Source organism: Littorina saxatilis, linkage group LG10 (genome assembly GCF_037325665.1).
Source record: "Littorina saxatilis isolate snail1 linkage group LG10, US_GU_Lsax_2.0, whole genome shotgun sequence".
Classification (NCBI taxonomy): domain Eukaryota; kingdom Metazoa; phylum Mollusca; class Gastropoda; order Littorinimorpha; family Littorinidae; genus Littorina; species Littorina saxatilis.
In genome coordinates this window covers 210,960-231,316 of record NC_090254.1, presented here as the reverse complement: position 1 = coordinate 231,316, position 20,357 = coordinate 210,960, and the positions used below count along the sequence as shown (strand labels likewise).

The window sequence follows — 20,357 nt, the reverse complement described above, 5'->3', positions numbered from 1 at the left end:
TGATATTAACGATGGTGTGTTGTCCGTGCGACTGATACTAACGATGGTGTGTTGTGCGTGCGACTGATACTGACGACGGTGTGTTGTGCGTGCGACTGATACTAACCATGGTGTGTTGTCCGTGCGACTGATACTAATGATGGTGTGTTGTGCGTGTGACTGATACTAACGATGGTGTGTTGTGCGTGCGACTGATACTAACGATGGTGTGTTGTGCGTGCGACTGATACTGACGACGGTGTGTTGTGCGTGCGACTGATACTAATGATGGTGTGTTGTGCATGCAACTGATACTGACGATGGTGTGTTGTGCGTGCGACTGATACTCACGATGGTGTGTTGTGCGTGCGACTGATACTAACGATGGTGTGTTGTGCGTGCGACTGATACTAATGATGGTGTGTTGTGCATGCAACTGATACTGACGATGGTGTGTTGTGCGTGCGACTGATACTCACGATGGTGTGTTGTGCGTGCGACTGATACTAATGATGGTGTGTTGTGCGTGCGACTGATACTGACGACGGTGTGTTGTGCGTGCGACTGATACTAATGATGGTGTGTTGTGCGTGCGACTGATACTGACGATGGTGTGTTGTGCATGCGACTGATACTCACGATGGTGTTTTGTGCGTGCGACGGATACTCACGATGGTGTGTTGTGCGTGCGACTGATACTAACGATGGTGTGTTGTGCGTGCGACCGATACTAACGATGGTGCGTTGTGCATGCGACTGATACTAACGATGGTGTGTTGTGCGTGCGACTGATACTAACGATGGTGTGTTTTGCGTGCGACTGATACTAACGATGGTGTGTTGTGCGTGTGACTGATACTAACGATGGTGTGTTGTCCGTGCGACTGATACTAACGATGGTGTGTTGTGCGTGCGACCGATACTAACGATGGTGCGTTGTGCATGCGACTGATACTAACGATGGTGTGTTGTGCGTGCGACTGATACTAACGATGGTGTGTTTTGCGTGCGACTGATACTAACGATGGTGTGTTGTGCGTGTGACTGATACTAACGATGGTGTGTTGTCCGTGCGACTGATACTAACGATGGTGTGTTGTGCGTGCAACTGATACTGACGACGGTGTGTTGTGCGTGCGACTGATACTAACGATGGTGTGTTGTGCGTGCGACTGATACTAACGATGGTGTGTTGTGCGTGCGACTGATACTAACGATGGTGTGTTGTGCGTGCGACTGATACTAACGATGGTGTGTTGTGCGTGCGACTGATACTAACGATGGTGTGTTGTGCGTGCGACTGATACTGACGATGGTGTGTTGTGCGTGCGACTGATGCTAATGATGGTGTGTTGTGCGTGCGACTGATACTAACGATGGTGTGTTGTGCGTGCGACCGATACTAACGATGGTGTGTTGTGCGTGTGACCGATACTAACAATGGTGTGTTGTGCGTGCGACTGATATTAACGATGGTGTGTTGTCCGTGCGACTGATACTAACGATGGTGTGTTGTGCGTGCGACTGATACTGACGACGGTGTGTTGTGCGTGCGACTGATACTAACCATGGTGTGTTGTGCGTGTGACTGATACTAATGATGGTGTGTTGTGCGTGCGACTGATACTAACGATGGTGTGTTGTGCGTGTGACTGATACTAACGATGATGTGTTGTGCGTGCGACTGATACTAACGATGGTGTGTTGTGCGTGCGACTGATACTGACGACGGTGTGTTGTGCGTGCGACTGATACTAATGATGGTGTGTTGTGCGTGCGACTGATACTCACGATGGTGTGTTGTGCGTGCGACTGATACTCACGATGGTGTGTTGTGCGTGCGACTGATACTCACGATGGTGTGTTGTGCGTGCGACGGATACTAACGATGGTGTGTTGTGCGTGCGACTGATACTGACGACGGTGTGTTGTGCGTGCGACTGATACTAACGATGGTGTGTTGTGCGTGCGACTGATACTCATGATGGTGTGTTGTGCGTGCGACTGATACTAACGATGGTGTGTTGTGCATGCGACTGATACTAACGATGGTGTGTTGTGCGTGCGACTGATACTGACGACGGTGTGTTGTGCGTGCGACTGATACTAATGATGGTGTGTTGTGCGTGCGACTGATACTCACGATGGTGTGTTGTGCGTGCGACTGATACTCACGATGGTGTTTTGTGCGTGCGACGGATACTCACGATGGTGTGTTGTGCGTGCGACTGATACTAACGATGGTGTGTTGTGCGTGCGACCGATACTAACGATGGTGTGTTGTGCGTGCGACCGATACTAACGATGGTGCGTTGTGCATGCGACTGATACTAACGATGGTGTGTTGTGCGTGCGACTGATACTAACGATGGTGTGTTGTGCGTGCGACTGATACTAACGATGGTGTGTTGTGCGTGCGACTGATACTAACGATGGTGTGTTGTGCATGCGACTGATACTAACGATGGTGTATTGTGCGTGCGACTGATACTGACGATGGTGTGTTGTGCGTGCGACTGATGCTAATGATGGTGTGTTGTGCGTGCGACTGATACTCACGATGGTGTGTTGTGTGTGCGACTGATACTCACGATGTTGTGTTGTGCGTGCGACTGATACTAACGATGGTGTGTTATGCGTGCGACTGATACTGACGATGGTGTGGTGTGCGTGCGACCGATACTAACGATGGTGTGTTGTGCGTGCGACCGATACTAACGATGGTGTGTTGTGCGTGCGACTGATATTAACGATGGTGTGTTGTGCGTGTGACTGATACTAACGATGGTGTGTTGTGCGTGCGACTGATACTGACGACGGTGTGTTGTGCGTGCGACTGATACTAACCATGGTGTGTTGTGCGTGCGACTGATACTAATGATGGTGTGTTGTGCGTGCGACTGATACTAACGATGGTGTGTTGTGCGTGTGACTGATACTAACGATGGTGTGTTGTGCGTGCGACTGATACTCACGATGGTGTGTTGTGCGTGCGACTGATACTGACGACGGTGTGTTGTGCGTGCGACTGATACTAATGATGGTGTGTTGTGCATGCAACGACGGTGTGTTGTGCGTGCGACTGATACTAACGATGGTGTGTTGTGCGTGTGACTGATACTCACGATGGTGTGTTGTGCGTGCGACTGATACTAACGATGGTGTGTTGTGCGTGCGACTGATACTAATGATGGTGTGTTGTGCATGCAACTGATACTGACGATGGTGTGTTGTGCGTGCGACTGATACTCACGATGGTGTGTTGTGCGTGCGACTGATACTAATGATGGTGTGTTGTGCGTGCGACTGATACTGACGACGGTGTGTTGTGCGTGCGACTGATACTAATGATGGTGTGTTGTGCGTGCGACTGATACTAACGATGGTGTGTTGTGCGTGCGACCGATACTAACGATGGTGTGTTGTGCGTGCGACCGATACTAACGATGGTGCGTTGTGCATGCGACTGATACTAACGATGGTGTGTTGTGCGTGCGACTGATACTAACGATGGTGTGTTTTGCGTGCGACTGATACTAACGATGGTGTGTTGTGCGTGTGACTGATACTAACGATGGTGTGTTGTCCGTGCGACTGATACTAACGATGGTGTGTTGTGCGTGCAACTGATACTGACGACGGTGTGTTGTGCGTGCGACTGATACTAACGATGGTGTGTTGTGCGTGCGACTGATACTAACGATGGTGTGTTGTGCGTGCGACTGATACTAACGATGGTGTGTTGTGCATGCGACTGATACTAACGATGGTGTGTTGTGCGTGCGACTGATACTGACGATGGTGTGTTGTGCGTGCGACTGATGCTAATGATGGTGTGTTGTGCGTGCGACTGATACTGACGATGTTGTGTTGTGCGTGCGACTGATACTCACGATGGTGTGTTGTGCGTGCGACTGATACTAATGATGGTGTGTTGTGCATGCAACTGATACTGACGATGGTGTGTTGTGCGTGCGACTGATACTAACGATGGTGTGTTGTGCGTGCGACTGATACTGACGACGGTGTGTTGTGCGTGCGACTGATACTAACGATGGTGTGTTGTGCGTGCGACTGATACTAATGATGGTGTGTTGTGCGTGCGACTGATACTAACGATGGTGTGTTGTGCGTGCGACTGATACTAACGATGGTGTGTTGTGCGTGCGACTGATACTGACGACGGTGTGTTGTGCGTGCGACTGATACTAATGATGGTGTGTTGTGCGTGCGACTGATACTGACGATGGTGTGTTGTGCATGCGACTGATACTCACGATGGTGTTTTGTGCGTGCGACGGATACTCACGATGGTGTGTTGTGCGCGCGACTGATACTAACGATGGTGTGTTGTGCGCGCGACTGATACTAACGATGGTGTGTTGTGCGTGCGACCGATACTAACGATGGTGTGTTGTGCATGCGACTGATACTAGCGATGGTGTGTTGTGCGTGCGACTGATACTAACGATGGTGTGTTGTGCGTGCGACTGATACTGACGACGGTGTGTTGTGCGTGCAACTGATACTAACGATGGTGTGTTGTGCGTGTGACTGATACTAACGATGGTGTGTTGTGCGTGCAACTGATACTAACGATGGTGTGTTGTGCGTGCGACTGATACTAACGATGGTGTGTTGTGCGTGCGACTGATACTAACGATGGTGTGTTGTGCGTGCGACTGATACTGACGACGGTGTGTTGTGCGTGCGACTGATGCTAATGATGGTGTGTTGTGCGTGCGACTGATACTGACGATGGTGTGTTGTGCGTGCGACTGATACTCACCATGGTGTGTTGTGCGTGCGACTGATACTAACGATGGTGTGTTGTGCGTGCGACTGATACTAACGATGGTGTGTTGTGCGTGCGACCGATACTAACGATGGTGTGTTGTGCGTGCGACCGATACTAACGATGGTGTGTTGTGCGTGCGACTGATATTAACGATGGTGTGTTGTCCGTGCGACTGATACTAACGATGGTGTGTTGTGCGTGCGACTGATACTGACGACGGTGTGTTGTGCGTGCGACTGATACTAACCATGGTGTGTTGTGCGTGCGACTGATACTAATGATGGTGTGTTGTGCGTGCGACTGATACTAACGATGGTGTGTTGTGCGTGCGACTGATACTGACGATGGTGTGTTGTGCGTGCGACTGATACTGACGACGGTGTGTTGTGCGTGCGACTGATACTAATGATGGTGTGTTGTGCATGCAACGACGGTGTGTTGTGCGTGCGACTGATACTAACGATGGTGTGTTGTGCGTGTGACTGATACTCACGATGGTGTGTTGTGCGTGCGACTGATACTAACGATGGTGTGTTGTGCGTGCGACTGATACTAATGATGGTGTGTTGTGCATGCAACTGATACTGACGATGGTGTGTTGTGCGTGCGACTGATACTCACGATGGTGTGTTGTGCGTGCGACTGATACTAATGATGGTGTGTTGTGCGTGCGACTGATACTGACGACGGTGTGTTGTGCGTGCGACTGATACTAATGATGGTGTGTTGTGCGTGCGACTGATACTAACGATGGTGTGTTGTGCGTGCGACCGATACTAACGATGGTGTGTTGTGCGTGCGACCGATACTAACGATGGTGCGTTGTGCATGCGACTGATACTAACGATGGTGTGTTGTGCGTGCGACTGATACTAACGATGGTGTGTTTTGCGTGCGACTGATACTAACGATGGTGTGTTGTGCGTGTGACTGATACTAACGATGGTGTGTTGTCCGTGCGACTGATACTAACGATGGTGTGTTGTGCGTGCAACTGATACTGACGACGGTGTGTTGTGCGTGCGACTGATACTAACGATGGTGTGTTGTGCGTGCGACTGATACTAACGATGGTGTGTTGTGCGTGCGACTGATACTAACGATGGTGTGTTGTGCGTGCGACTGATACTAACGATGGTGTGTTGTGCATGCGACTGATACTAACGATGGTGTGTTGTGCGTGCGACTGATACTGACGATGGTGTGTTGTGCGTGCGACTGATGCTAATGATGGTGTGTTGTGCGTGCGACTGATACTGACGATGTTGTGTTGTGCGTGCGACTGATACTCACGATGGTGTGTTGTGCGTGCGACTGATACTAATGATGGTGTGTTGTGCATGCAACTGATACTGACGATGGTGTGTTGTGCGTGCGACTGATACTAACGATGGTGTGTTGTGCGTGCGACTGATACTGACGACGGTGTGTTGTGCGTGCGACTGATACTAACGATGGTGTGTTGTGCGTGCGACTGATACTAATGATGGTGTGTTGTGCGTGCGACTGATACTAACGATGGTGTGTTGTGCGTGCGACTGATACTAACGATGGTGTGTTGTGCGTGCGACTGATACTGACGACGGTGTGTTGTGCGTGCGACTGATACTAATGATGGTGTGTTGTGCGTGCGACTGATACTGACGATGGTGTGTTGTGCATGCGACTGATACTCACGATGGTGTTTTGTGCGTGCGACGGATACTCACGATGGTGTGTTGTGCGCGCGACTGATACTAACGATGGTGTGTTGTGCGCGCGACTGATACTAACGATGGTGTGTTGTGCGTGCGACCGATACTAACGATGGTGTGTTGTGCATGCGACTGATACTAGCGATGGTGTGTTGTGCGTGCGACTGATACTAACGATGGTGTGTTGTGCGTGCGACTGATACTGACGACGGTGTGTTGTGCGTGCGACTGATACTAACGATGGTGTGTTGTGCGTGCGACTGATACTAACGATGGTGTGTTGTGCGTGCAACTGATACTAACGATGGTGTGTTGTGCGTGTGACTGATACTAACGATGATGTGTTGTGCGTGCGACTGATACTAACGATGGTGTGTTGTGCGTGCGACTGATACTGACGACGGTGTGTTGTGCGTGCGACTGATGCTAATGATGGTGTGTTGTGCGTGCGACTGATACTGACGATGGTGTGTTGTGCGTGCGACTGATACTCACCATGGTGTGTTGTGCGTGCGACTGATACTAACGATGGTGTGTTATGCGTGCGACTGATACTGACGATGGTGTGGTGTGCGTGCGACCGATACTAACGATGGTGTGTTGTGCGTGCGACCGATACTAACGATGGTGTGTTGTGCGTGCGACTGATATTAACGATGGTGTGTTGTCCGTGCGACTGATACTAACGATGGTGTGTTGTGCGTGCGACTGATACTGACGACGGTGTGTTGTGCGTGCGACTGATACTAACCATGGTGTGTTGTGCGTGCGACTGATACTAATGATGGTGTGTTGTGCGTGCGACTGATACTAACGATGGTGTGTTGTGCGTGTGACTGATACTATCGATGGTGTGTTGTGCGTGCGACTGATACTAACGATGGTGTGTTGTGCGTGCGACTGATACTGACGACGGTGTGTTGTGCGTGCGACTGATACTAATGATGGTGTGTTGTGCATGCAACTGATACTGACGATGGTGTGTTGTGCGTGCGACTGATACTATCGATGGTGTGTTGTGCGTGCGACTGATACTCACGATGGTGTGTTGTGCGTGCAACTGATACTAACGATGGTGTGTTGTGCGTGCGACTGATACTAACGATGGTGTGTTGTGCGTGCAACTGATACTAACGATGGTGTGTTGTGCGTGCGACTGATACTAACGATGGTGTGTTGTGCGTGCGACTGATACTAACGATGGTGTGTTGTGCGTTTCAGACGGTGAAGGCCATGAAGCTGAAACCTGAGGACGCTCTGCAGGGAATTATTCTCAGGGTGAGTGACGGTCCCTGACTGGGTGGAGCTTTCCCCACTGGTACCAGTGTTGACTTGGTATTGGTATCATATAATATATGACTGTGACTGTGTAACGCTTGCCCCACTGGTACCAGTGTTGACTTGGTATTGGTATCATATAATATATGACTGTGACTGGGTGGAGCTTGCTGAGTTTATGCTGAGTTTACAAGTTGACTTTTTGCCGAGTTTACAAGTTGACTTTTTGCCGAGTTTACAAGTAGACTGTTTGCCGAGTTTACAAGTTGACTGTTTGCCGAGTGTACAAGTTGACTGTTTGCCGAGTTTACAAGTTGACTGTTTGCCGAGTGTACAAGTTGACTGTTTGCCGAGTGTACAAGTTGACTGTTTGCCGAGTTTACAAGTTGACTGTTTGCCGAGTTTACAAGTTGACTGTTTGCCGAGTGTACAAGTTGACTGTTTGCCGAGTGTACAAGTTGACTGTTTGCCGAGTGTACAAGTTGACTGTTTGCCGAGTGTACAAGTTGACTGTTTGCCGAGTGTACAAGTTGACTGTTTGCCGAGTTTACAAGTTGACTGTTTGCCGAGTGTACAAGTTGACTTTTTGCCGAGTTTACAAGTTGACTGTTTGCCGAGTTTACAAGTTGACTGTTTGCCGAGTGTACAAGTTGACTGTTTGCCGAGTTTACAAGTTGACTGTTTGCCGAGTGTACAAGTTGACTGTTTGCCGAGTTTACAAGTTGACTGTTTGCCGAGTGTACAAGTTGACTGTTTGCCGAGTTTACAAGTTGACTGTTTGCCGAGTGTACAAGTTGACTGTTTGCCGAGTGTACAAGTTGACTGTTTGCTAACCTTGAAGTTGTGTCTTTCAGCCCAAGCTGGAGGAGAGGTTACGGGACATCGCCATAGCAACACGACACACCAAGAAGAACAAAGGGTACTACAGGAACATTCTCATGTACGGCCCGCCTGGAACAGGAAAGACAATGTTCGCCAAAGTAAGTTGTCGCTTCTTGGCTTTCAGTTTCGGTTTGAGCATTGACGGACGCTGTGACGGGGTGGTAAGACGTCGGCCTCTTAATCGGAAGGGGGTCCTGATTTGGCCTATTATGGTCCGCTGGACCCGAAAAGCAACAGCTAACTAACTTAATCGGAAGGTCGAGGGTTCGAATCCCGGCCGCGGCCGACTGGTGGGTTAGGTGTGGAGATTTTTTCGATCTCCCAGGTCAACTTATGTGCAGACCTGCTAGTGGCTTATCCCCCTTCGTGTGTACACGCAAGCACAAGACCAAGTGCGCACGGAAAGATCCTGCAATCCATGTCAGAGTTCGGTGGGTTATAGAAACACGAAAATACCCAGCATGCTTCCTCCGAAAGCGGCGTATGGCTGCCTAAATGGCGGGGTAAAAACGGTCATACACGTAAAATTCCACTCGTGCTTTTGCATGAGTGTACTTGGGAGTTGCAGCCCACGAACGCAGAAGAAGAAGAAAGAAGAAGGTTTGAGGATAGTCAGCGTTGTTCCCAGGCCAGGTATCAAAATAAACCACAGTCAACAAATCCCAGTTGTTCCCAGGCCAGGTATCAAAATAAACCACAGTCAACAAATCCCAGTTGTTCCCAGGCCAGGTATCAAAATAAACCACAGTCAACAAATCCCAGTTGTTCCCAGGCCAGGTATCAAAATAAACCACAGTCAACAAATTCCAGTTGTTCCCAGGCCAGGTATCAAAATAAACCACAGTCAACAAATTCCAGTTGTTCCCAGGCCAGGTATCAAAATAAACCACAGTCAACAAATCCCAGTTGTTCCCAGGCCAGGTATCAAAATAAACCACAGTCAACAAATCCCAGTTGTTCCCAGGCCAGGTATCAATATAAACCACAGTCAACAAATTCCAGTTGTTCCCAGGCCAGGTATCAAAATAAACCACAATCAACAAATCCCAGTTGTTCCCAGGCCAGGTATCAATATAAACCACAGTCAACAAATCCCAGTTGTTCCCAGGCCAGGTATCAATATAAACCACAGTCAACAAATCCCAGTTGTTCCCAGGCCAGGTATCAATATAAACCACAGTCAACAAATTCCAGTTGTTCCCAGGCCAGGTATCAAAATAAACCACAGTCAACAAATCCCAGTTGTTCCCAGGCCAGGTATCAATATAAACCACAGTCAACAAATCCCAGTTGTTCCCAGGCCAGGTATCAATATAAACCACTATCAACAAATCCCAGTTGTTCCCAGGCCAGGTATCAAAATAAACCACAGTCAACAAATCCCAGTTGTTCCCAGGCCAGGTATCAAAATAAACCACAGTCAACAAATCCCAGTTGTTCCCAGGCCAGGTATCAAAATAAACCACAGTCAACAAATCCCAGTTGTTCCCAGGCCAGGTATCAAAATAAACCACTATCAACAAATCCCAGTTGTTCCCAGGCCAGGTATCAATATAAACCACAATCAACAAATCCTAGTTGTTCCCAGGCCAGGTATCAATATAAACCACAGTCAACAAATCCCAGTTGTTCCCAGGCCAGGTATCAAAATAAACCACAGTCAACAAATCCCAGTTGTTCCCAGGCCAGGTATCAAAATAAACCACAGTCAACAAATCCCAGTTGTTCCCAGGCCAGGTATCAAAATAAACCACAGTCAACAAATCCCAGTTGTTCCCAGGCCAGGTATCAAAATAAACCACTATCAACAAATCCCAGTTGTTCCCAGGCCAGGTATCAAAATAAACCACTATCAACAAATCCCAGTTGTTCCCAGGCCAGGTATCAAAATAAACCACAGTCAACAAATCCCAGTTGTTCCCAGGCCAGGTATCAAAATAAACCACAGTCAACAAATTCCAGTTGTTCCCAGGCCAGGTATCAAAATAAACCACTATCAACAAATCCCAGTTGTTCCCAGGCCAGGTATCAAAATAAACCACTATCAACAAATCCCAGTTGTTCCCAGGCCAGGTATCAAAATAAACCACAATCAACAAATCCCAGTTGTTCCCAGGCCAGGTATCAAAATAAACCACTATCAACAAATCCCAGTTGTTCCCAGGCCAGGTATCAAAATAAACCACTATCAACAAATCCCAGTTGTTCCCAGGCCAGGTATCAAAATAAACCACAATCAACAAATCCCAGTTGTTCCCAGGCCAGGTATCAAAATAAACCACAGTCAACAAATCCCAGTTGTTCCCAGGCCAGGTATCAAAATAAACCACAGTCAACAAATTCCAGTTGTTCCCAGGCCAGGTATCAAAATAAACCACTATCAACAAATCCCAGTTGTTCCCAGGCCAGGTATCAAAATAAACCACTATCAACAAATCCCAGTTGTTCCCAGGCCAGGTATCAAAATAAACCACTATCAACAAATCCCAGTTGTTCCCAGGCCAGGTATCAATATAAACCACAGTCAACAAATCCCAGTTGTTCCCAGGCCAGGTATCAAAATAAACCACAATCAACAAATCCCAGTTGTTCCCAGGCCAGGTATCAAAATAAACCACAGTCAACAAATCCCAGTTGTTTCCAGGCCAGGTATCAAAATAAACCACAATCAACAAATCCCAGTTGTTCCCAGGCCAGGTATCAATATAAACCACTATCAACAAATCCCAGTTGTTCCCAGGCCAGGTATCAAAATAAACCACAGTCAACAAATCCCAGTTGTTCCCAGGCCAGGTATCAATATAAACCACTATCAACAAATCCCAGTTGTTCCCAGGCCAGGTATCAAAATAAACCACAATCAACAAATCCCAGTTGTTCCCAGGCCAGGTATCAAAATAAACCACTATCAACAAATCCCAGTTGTTCCCAGGCCAGGTATCAATATAAACCACAGTCAACAAATCCCAGTTGTTCCCAGGCCAGGTATCAAAATAAACCACAGTCAACAAATCCCAGTTGTTCCCAGGCCAGGTATCAAAATAAACCACTATCAACAAATCCCAGTTGTTCCCAGGCCAGGTATCAATATAAACCACAGTCAACAAATCCCAGTTGTTCCCAGGCCAGGTATCAAAATAAACCACAGTCAACAAATCCCAGTTGTTCCCAGGCCAGGTATCAATATAAACCACAGTCAACAAATTCCAGTTGTTCCCAGGCCAGGTATCAATATAAACCACAATCAACAAATCCCAGTTGTTCCCAGGCCAGGTATCAATATAAACCACAGTCAACAAATCCCAGTTGTTCCCAGGCCAGGTATCAAAATAAACCACAGTCAACAAATCCCAGTTGTTCCCAGGCCAGGTATCAAAATAAACCACAGTCAACAAATCCCAGTTGTTCCCAGGCCAGGTATCAAAATAAACCACAGTCAACAAATCCCAGTTGTTCCCAGGCCAGGTATCAAAATAAACCACAGTCAACAAATCCTAGTTGTTCCCAGGCCAGGTATCAAAATAAACCACAGTCAACAAATCCTAGTTGTTCCCAGGCCAGGTATCAAAATAAACCACAGTCAACAAATCCCAGTTGTTCCCAGGCCAGGTATCAAAATAAACCACAGTCAACAAATTCCAGTTGTTCCCAGGCCAGGTATCAATATAAACCACAATCAACAAATCCCAGTTGTTCCCAGGCCAGGTATCAATATAAACCACAATCAACAAATCCCAGTTGTTCCCAGGCCAGGTATCAATATAAACCACAGTCAACAAATCCCAGTTGTTTCCAGGCCAGGTATCAATATAAACCACAGTCAACAAATTCCAGTTGTTCCCAGGCCAGGTATCAATATAAACCACAATCAACAAATTCCAGTTGTTCCCAGGCCAGGTATCAAAATAAACCACAGTCAACAAATCCCAGTTGTTCCCAGGCCAGGTATCAAAATAAACCACAGTCAACAAATCCCAGTTGTTCCCAGGCCAGGTATCAAAATAAACCACAGTCAACAAATTCCAGTTGTTCCCAGGCCAGGTATCAATATAAACCACAGTCAACAAATTCCAGTTGTTCCCAGGCCAGGTATCAAAATAAACCACTATCAACAAATCCCAGTTGTTCCCAGGCCAGGTATCAATATAAACCACAATCAACAAATCCCAGTTGTTCCCAGGCCAGGTATCAAAATAAACCACAGTCAACAAATTCCAGTTGTTCCCAGGCCAGGTATCAAAATAAACCACTATCAACAAATCCCAGTTGTTCCCAGGCCAGGTATCAATATAAACCACAGTCAACAAATTCCAGTTGTTCCCAGGCCAGGTATCAAAATAAACCACTATCAACAAATCCCAGTTGTTCCCAGGCCAGGTATCAATATAAACCACAGTCAACAAATCCCAGTTGTTCCCAGGCCAGGTATCAAAATAAACCACAATCAACAAATCCCAGTTGTTCCCAGGCCAGGTATCAATATAAACCACAATCAACAAATCCCAGTTGTTCCCAGGCCAGGTATCAAAATAAACCACAGTCAACAAATCCCAGTTGTTCCCAGGCCAGGTATCAAAATAAACCACAGTCAACAAATTCCAGTTGTTCCCAGGCCAGGTATCAATATAAACCACAGTCAACAAATCCCAGTTGTTCCCAGGCCAGGTATCAATATAAACCACAATCAACAAATCCCAGTTGTTCCCAGGCCAGGTATCAAAATAAACCACTATCAACAAATCCCAGTTGTTCCCAGGCCAGGTATCAAAATAAACCACAATCAACAAATCCCAGTTGTTCCCAGGCCAGGTATCAAAATAAACCACTATCAACAAATCCCAGTTGTTCCCAGGCCAGGTATCAAAATAAACCACAATCAACAAATTCCAGTTGTTCCCAGGCCAGGTATCAAAATAAACCACAGTCAACAAATCCCAGTTGTTCCCAGGCCAGGTATCAAAATAAACCACTATCAACAAATCCCAGTTGTTCCCAGGCCAGGTATCAAAATAAACCACAGTCAACAAATCCCAGTTGTTCCCAGGCCAGGTATCAAAATAAACCACTATCAACAAATTCCAGTTGTTCCCAGGCCAGGTATCAAAATAAACCACAGTCAACAAATCCCAGTTGTTCCCAGGCCAGGTATCAAAATAAACCACAGTCAACAAATCCCAGTTGTTCCCAGGCCAGGTATCAAAATAAACCACAGTCAACAAATCCCAGTTGTTCCCAGGCCAGGTATCAAAATAAACCACAGTCAACAAATCCCAGTTGTTCCCAGGCCAGGTATCAATATAAACCACAGTCAACAAATCCCAGTTGTTCCCAGGCCAGGTATCAAAATAAACCACAGTCAACAAATCCCAGTTGTTCCCAGGCCAGGTATCAATATAAACCACAGTCAACAAATCCCAGTTGTTCCCAGGCCAGGTATCAAAATAAACCACTATCAACAAATCCCAGTTGTTCCCAGGCCAGGTATCAATATAAACCACAGTCAACAAATCCCAGTTGTTCCCAGGCCAGGTATCAAAATAAACCACAGTCAACAAATCCCAGTTGTTCCCAGGCCAGGTATCAAAATAAACCACTATCAACAAATCCCAGTTGTTCCCAGGCCAGGTATCAATATAAACCACAATCAACAAATCCCAGTTGCATGAAAATTGTATCAAAGGCATCCCGTACTGTGTCAAAACTTAGATATTCCACCGGCCTGGGGTGAGAACAATACGTCAGATCAAAACAATGACTGAGACCAAGGTCAGAACAGTACGTCAGATCAAAACAATGACTGAGACCAAGGTCTGGGGTCAGAACAATACGTCAGATCAAAACAATGACTGAGACCAAGGTCTAGGGTCAGAACAATACGTCAGATCAAAACAATGACTGAGACCAAGGTCTAGGGTCAGAACAATACGTCAGATCAAAACAATGACTGAGACCAAGGTCTGGGGTGAGAACAATACGTCAGATCAAAACAATGACTGAGACCAAGGTCTAGGGTCAGAACAATACGTCAGATCAAAACAATGACTGAGACCAAGGTCTGGGAACAACACTGCATGCTGGTTGAATATGACAGTTGCAGTAGTACTAAGACAGACTGTGATGTGTAGATATTAAGCAGTAGGACATAGACAGGCTGTGAGTCATCAACAAGAGCTGTTGTTTCTACACAGCTAGGCCGCTTTCTGCAGGCCCAAAAACGTTGAAACATAGTAAATAAGTCGAGCAAAAAGAAAACAAGTCGCGTAAGGCGAAAATACAATATTTAGTCAAGTAGCTGTCGAACTCACAGAATGAAACTGAACGCAATGCCATTTTTCAGCAAGACCGTATACTCGTAGCATCGTCAGTCCACCGCTCATGGCAAAGGCAGTGAAATTGACAAGAAGAGCGGGGTAGTAGTTGCGCTAAGAAGGATAGCACGCTTTTCTGTACCTCTCTTTGTTTTAACTTTCTGAGCGTGTTTTTAATCCAAACATATCATATCTATATGTTTTTGGAATCAGGAACCGACAAGGATTAAGATGAAAGTGTTTTTAAATTGATTTGGACAATTTAATTTTGATAATAATTTTTATATATTTAATTTTCAGAGCTTGTTTTTAATCCGAATATAACATATTTATATGTTTTTGGAATCAGCAAATGATGGAAAATAAGATAAACGTAAATTTGGATCGTTTTATAAATTTTTATTTTTTTTTACAATTTTCAGATTTTTAATGACCAAAGTCATTAATTAATTTTTAAGCCACCAAGCTGAAATGCAATACCGAAGTCCGGGCTTCGTCGAAGATTACTTGACCAAAATTTCAACCAATTTGGTTGAAAAATGAGGGCGTGACAGTGCCGCCTCAACTTTCACGAAAAGCCGGATATGACGTCATCAAAGATATTTATCAAAAAAATGAAAAAAACGTTCGGGGATTTCATACCCAGGAACTCTCATGTCAAATTTCATAAAGATCGGTCCAGTAGTTTAGTCTGAATCGCTCTACACACACACACACACACACGCACACACGCACATACACCACGACCCTCGTTTCGATTCCCCCTCGATGTTAAAATATTTAGTCAAAACTTGACTAAATATAAAAAGGAAAAAGTATAATTGACTACTGACACTCGGTATTAAGGAGGTGTTATTTTACATTTACTGTGTGTGTGTGTGTGTGCGCGCAGAGTTTAGCGCAACACTCGGGCATGGACTACGCCATCATGACGGGAGGTGTTATTTTACATTTACTGTGTGTGTGTGTGTGTGCGCGCAGAGTTTAGCGCAACACTCGGGCATGGACTACGCCATCATGACGGGAGGAGACGTGGCTCCCATGGGGAAGGAGGGAGTCACCGCCATGCACAAAGTGTTTGACTGGGCCTACACCAGTAGCAGAGGGTGAGTAAGAGTAGGGGGGGGGGGGGAGTCACCGCCATGCACAAAGTGTTTGACTGGGCCCACACCAGTAGCAGAGGGTGAGTAAGAGTAGGGGGGGGGGGGAGTCACCGCCATGCACAAAGTGTTTGACTGGGCCCACACCAGTAGCAGAGGGTGAGTAAGAGTAGGGGGGGGGGGGGAGTCACCGCCATGCACAAAGTGTTTGACTGGGCCCACACCAGTAGCAGAGGGTGAGTAAGAGTAGGGTGGGTAGGGGGAGGGAGGGAGTCACCGCCATGCACAAAGTGTTTGACTGGGCCCACACCAGTAGCAGAGGGTGAGTAAAAGTAGGGGGGGGGGGGGGGGGAGTCACCGCCATGCACAAAGTGTTTGACTGGGCCCACACCAGTAGCAGAGGGTGAGTAAGAGTAGGGTGGGTGGGGGGGGGGGGGGGGGAGTCACCGCCATGCACAAAGTGTTTGACTGGGCCCACACCAGTAGCAGAGGGTGATTAAAAGTAGGGGGGGGGGGGGAGTCACCGCCATGCACAAAGTGTTTGACTGGGCCCACACCAGTAGCAGAGGGTGAGTAAAAGTAGGGTGGGTGGGGGGGGGAGGAGGGAGTCACCGCCATGCACAAAGTGTTTGACTGGGCCCACACCAGTAGCAGAGGGTGAGTTGTTATTGTGGGGAGGTCAGTGAGGGCGGTGCGTACACCGGGTGTGACTCAGACCAGTTGACCAGCGCAGTGCTTTCACTGGGGTTAGTACTTTAGGGGAGGACATTTTGAATGTTCTTTTTTTCCTTCATTTCTTTGGTATTGGTTGATGCATACATTCCTTTATTTTAATTTGTTGATCTATTGACATAACTTGTACACATCAGTGACAGCGTGTTGACAAGTAATGGTGTGTTTCAGGGTGTTGCTGTTTGTGGATGAAGCCGACGCCTTTCTACGCAAGAGAAGCACTGTGAGTTACCTGCTGTCTGTGTTGTGGTTGTGATAGGATTCCTGTCTGTGTTGTGGTTGTGATAGGATTCCTGTCTGTGTTGTGGTTGTGATAGGATTCCTGTCTGTGTTGTGGTTGTGATAGGATTCCTGTCTGTGTTGTGGTTGTGATAGGATTCCTGTCTGTGTTGTGATAGGATTCCTGTCTGTGTTGTGGTTGTGATAGGATTCCTGTCTGTGTAATGGTTGTGATAGGATTCCTGTCTGTGTTGTGGTTGTGATATGATTCCTGTCTGTGTTGTGGTTGTGATAGGATTCCTGTCTGTGTTGTGATAGGATTCCTGTCTGTGTTGTGGTTGTGATATGATTCCTGTCTGTGTAATGGTTGTGATAGGATTCCTGTCTGTGTTGTGGTTGTGATAGGATTCCTGTCTGTGTTGTGGTTGTGATAGGATTCCTGTCTGTGTTGTGGTTGTGATAGGATTCCTGTCTGTGTTATGGTTGTGATGGGATTCCTGTCTGTGTTGTGGTTGTGATAGGATTCCTGTCTGTGTTGTGGTTGTGATAGGATTCCTGTCTGTGTTGTGGTTGTGATAGGATTCCTGTCTGTGTTGTGGTTGTGATAGGATTCCTGTCTGTGTTGTGGTTGTGATGGGATTCCTGTCTGTGTTGTGGTTGTGATAGGATTCCTGTCTGTGTTGTGGTTGTGATAGGATTCCTGTCTGTGTTGTGGTTGTGATAGGATTCCTGTCTGTGTTGTGGTTGTGATAGGATTCCTGTCTGTGTTGTGGTTGTGATAGGATTCCTGTCTGTGTTGTGGTTGTGATAGGATTCCTGTCTGTGTTGTGGTTGTGATAGGATTCCTGTCTGTGTTGTGGTTGTGATGGGATTCCTGTCTGTGTTGTGGTTGTGATAGGATTCCTGTCTGTGTTGTGGTTGTGATAGGATTCCTGTCTGTGTTGTGGTTGTGATAGGATTCTCATCTGTGTTGTGGTTGTGATAGGATTCCTGTCTGTGTTGTGGTTGTGATAGGATTCTCATCTGTGTTGTGGTTGTGATAGGATTCCTGTCTGTGTTGTGTCTGTGTTGTGGTTGTGATAGGATTCCTGTCTGTGTTGTGGTTGTGATGGGATTCCTGTCTGTGTTGTGGTTGTGATAGGATTCTCATCTGTGTTGTGGTTGTGATAGGATTCCTGTCTGTGTTGTGGTTGTGATAGGATTCCTGTCTGTGTTGTGGTTGTGATAGGATTCTCATCTGTGTTGTGGTTGTGATAGGATTCCTGTCTGTGTTGTGTCTGTGTTGTGGTTGTGATAGGATTCCTGTCTGTGTTGTGGTTGTGATGGGATTCCTGTCTGTGTTGTGGTTGTGATAGGATTCTCATCTGTGTTGTGGTTGTGATAGGATTCCTGTCTGTGTTGTGGTTGTGATAGGATTCCTGTCTGTGTTGTGGTTGTGATGGGATTCCTGTCTGTGTTGTGGTTGTGATAGGATTCCTGTCTGTGTTATGGTTGTGATGGGATTCCTGTCTGTGTTGTGGTTGTGATGGGATTCCTGTCTGTGTTGTGGTTGTGATGGGATTCCTGTCTGTGTTGTGGTTGTGATGGGATTCCTGTCTGTGTTGTGGTTGTGATAGGATTCCTGTCTGTGTTGTGGTTGTGATAGGATTCCTGTCTGTGTTGTGGTTGTGATAGGATTCCTGTCTGTGTTGTGGTTGTGATAGGATTCCTGTCTGTGTTGTGGTTGTGATAGGATTCCTGTCTGTGTTGTGGTTGTGATAGGATTCCTGTCTGTGTTGTGGTTGTGATGGGATTCCTGTCTGTGTTGTGGTTGTGATGGGATTCCTGTCTGTGTTGTGGTTGTGATAGGATTCCTGTCTGTGTTGTGGTTGTGATAGGATTCCTGTCTGTGTTGTGGTTGTGATAGGATTCCTGTCTGTGTTGTGGTTGTGATAGGATTCCTGTCTGTGTTGTGGTTGTGATAGGATTCCTGTCTGTGTTGTGGTTGTGATAGGATTCCTGTCTGTGTTGTGGTTGTGATGGGATTCCTGTCTGTGTTGTGGTTGTGATAGGATTCCTGTCTGTGTTGTGGTTGTGATAGGATTCCTGTCTGTGTTGTGGTTGTGATGGGATTCCTGTCTGTGTTGTGGTTGTGATGGGATTCCTGTCTGTGTTATGGTTGTGATAGGATTCCTGTCTGTGTTGTGGTTGTGATAGGATTCCTGTCTGTGTTGTGGTTGTGATAGGATTCCTGTCTGTGTTGTGGTTGTGATAGGATTCCTGTCTGTGTTGTGGTTGTGATAGGATTCCTGTCTGTGTTGTGGTTGTGATAGGATTCCTGTCTGTGTTGTGGTTGTGATGGGATTCCTGTCTGTGTTATGGTTGTGATAGGATTCCTGTCTGTGTTATGGTTGTGATGGGATTCCTGTCTGTGTTGTGGTTGTGATAGGATTCCCGTCTGTGTTGTGGTTGTGATAGGATTCCTGTCTGTGTTGTGGTTGTGATAGGATTCCTGTCTGTGTTGTGGTTGTGATGGGATTCCTGTCTGTGTTGTGGTTGTGATGGGATTCCTGTCTGTGTTGTGGTTGTGATAGGATTCCTGTCTGTGTTGTGGTTGTGATAGGATTCCTGTCTGTGTTGTGTCTGTGTTGTGGTTGTGATAGGATTCCTGTCTGTGTTGTGGTTGTGATGGGATTCCTGTCTGTGTTGTGGTTGTGATAGGATTCCTGTCTGTGTTGTGGTTGTGATGGGATTCCTGTCTGTGTTGTGGTTGTGATGGGATTCCTGTCTGTGTTGTGGTTGTGATAGGATTCCTGTCTGTGTTGTGGTTGTGATAGGATTCCTGTCTGTGTTGTGGTTGTGATAGGATTCCTGTCTGTGTTGTGGTTGTGATGGGATTCCTGTCTGTGTTGTGTCTGTGTTGTGGTTGTGATGGGATTCCTGTCTGTGTTGTGGTTGTGATGGGATTCCTGTCTGTGTTGTGGATGTGATAGGATTCCTGTCTGTGTTGTGGTTGTGATAGGATTCCTGTCTGTGTTGTGGTTGTGATAGGATTCCTGTCTGTGTTGTGGTTGTGATAGGATTCCTGTCTGTGTTGTGGTTGTGATAGGATTCCTGTCTGTGTTGTGGTTGTGATAGGATTCCTGTCTGTGTTGTGGTTGTGATAGGATTCCTGTCTGTGTTGTGGTTGTGATGGGATTCCTGTCTGTGTTGTGGTTGTGATAGGATTCCTGTCTGTGTTGTGGTTGTGATAGGATTCCTGTCTGTGTTGTGTCTGTGTTGTGGTTGTGATGGGATTCCTGTCTGTGTTATGGTTGTGATGGGATTCCTGTCTGTGTTGTGGTTGTGATGGGATTCCTGTCTGTGTTATGGTTGTGATAGGATTCCT

The 20,357-nt window shown here is 46.8% G+C and overlaps 1 protein-coding gene across 1 annotated transcript in view; it reads left to right on the top strand.

The window, feature by feature from the left end:
- The window catches only part of LOC138977916 (ATPase family AAA domain-containing protein 3-like), a 73,862-nt gene that overhangs the window by 26,339 nt on the left and 27,166 nt on the right, over positions 1-20,357 (top strand). Inside the window, exons 8-11 of the mRNA XM_070350520.1 lie at positions 7,693-7,749; positions 8,604-8,729; positions 15,921-16,045; positions 16,943-16,994. Of these exons, the coding sequence (XP_070206621.1) occupies positions 7,693-7,749; positions 8,604-8,729; positions 15,921-16,045; positions 16,943-16,994 (360 nt within the window). The remainder of the gene's footprint in view (positions 1-7,692; positions 7,750-8,603; positions 8,730-15,920; positions 16,046-16,942; positions 16,995-20,357) is intronic.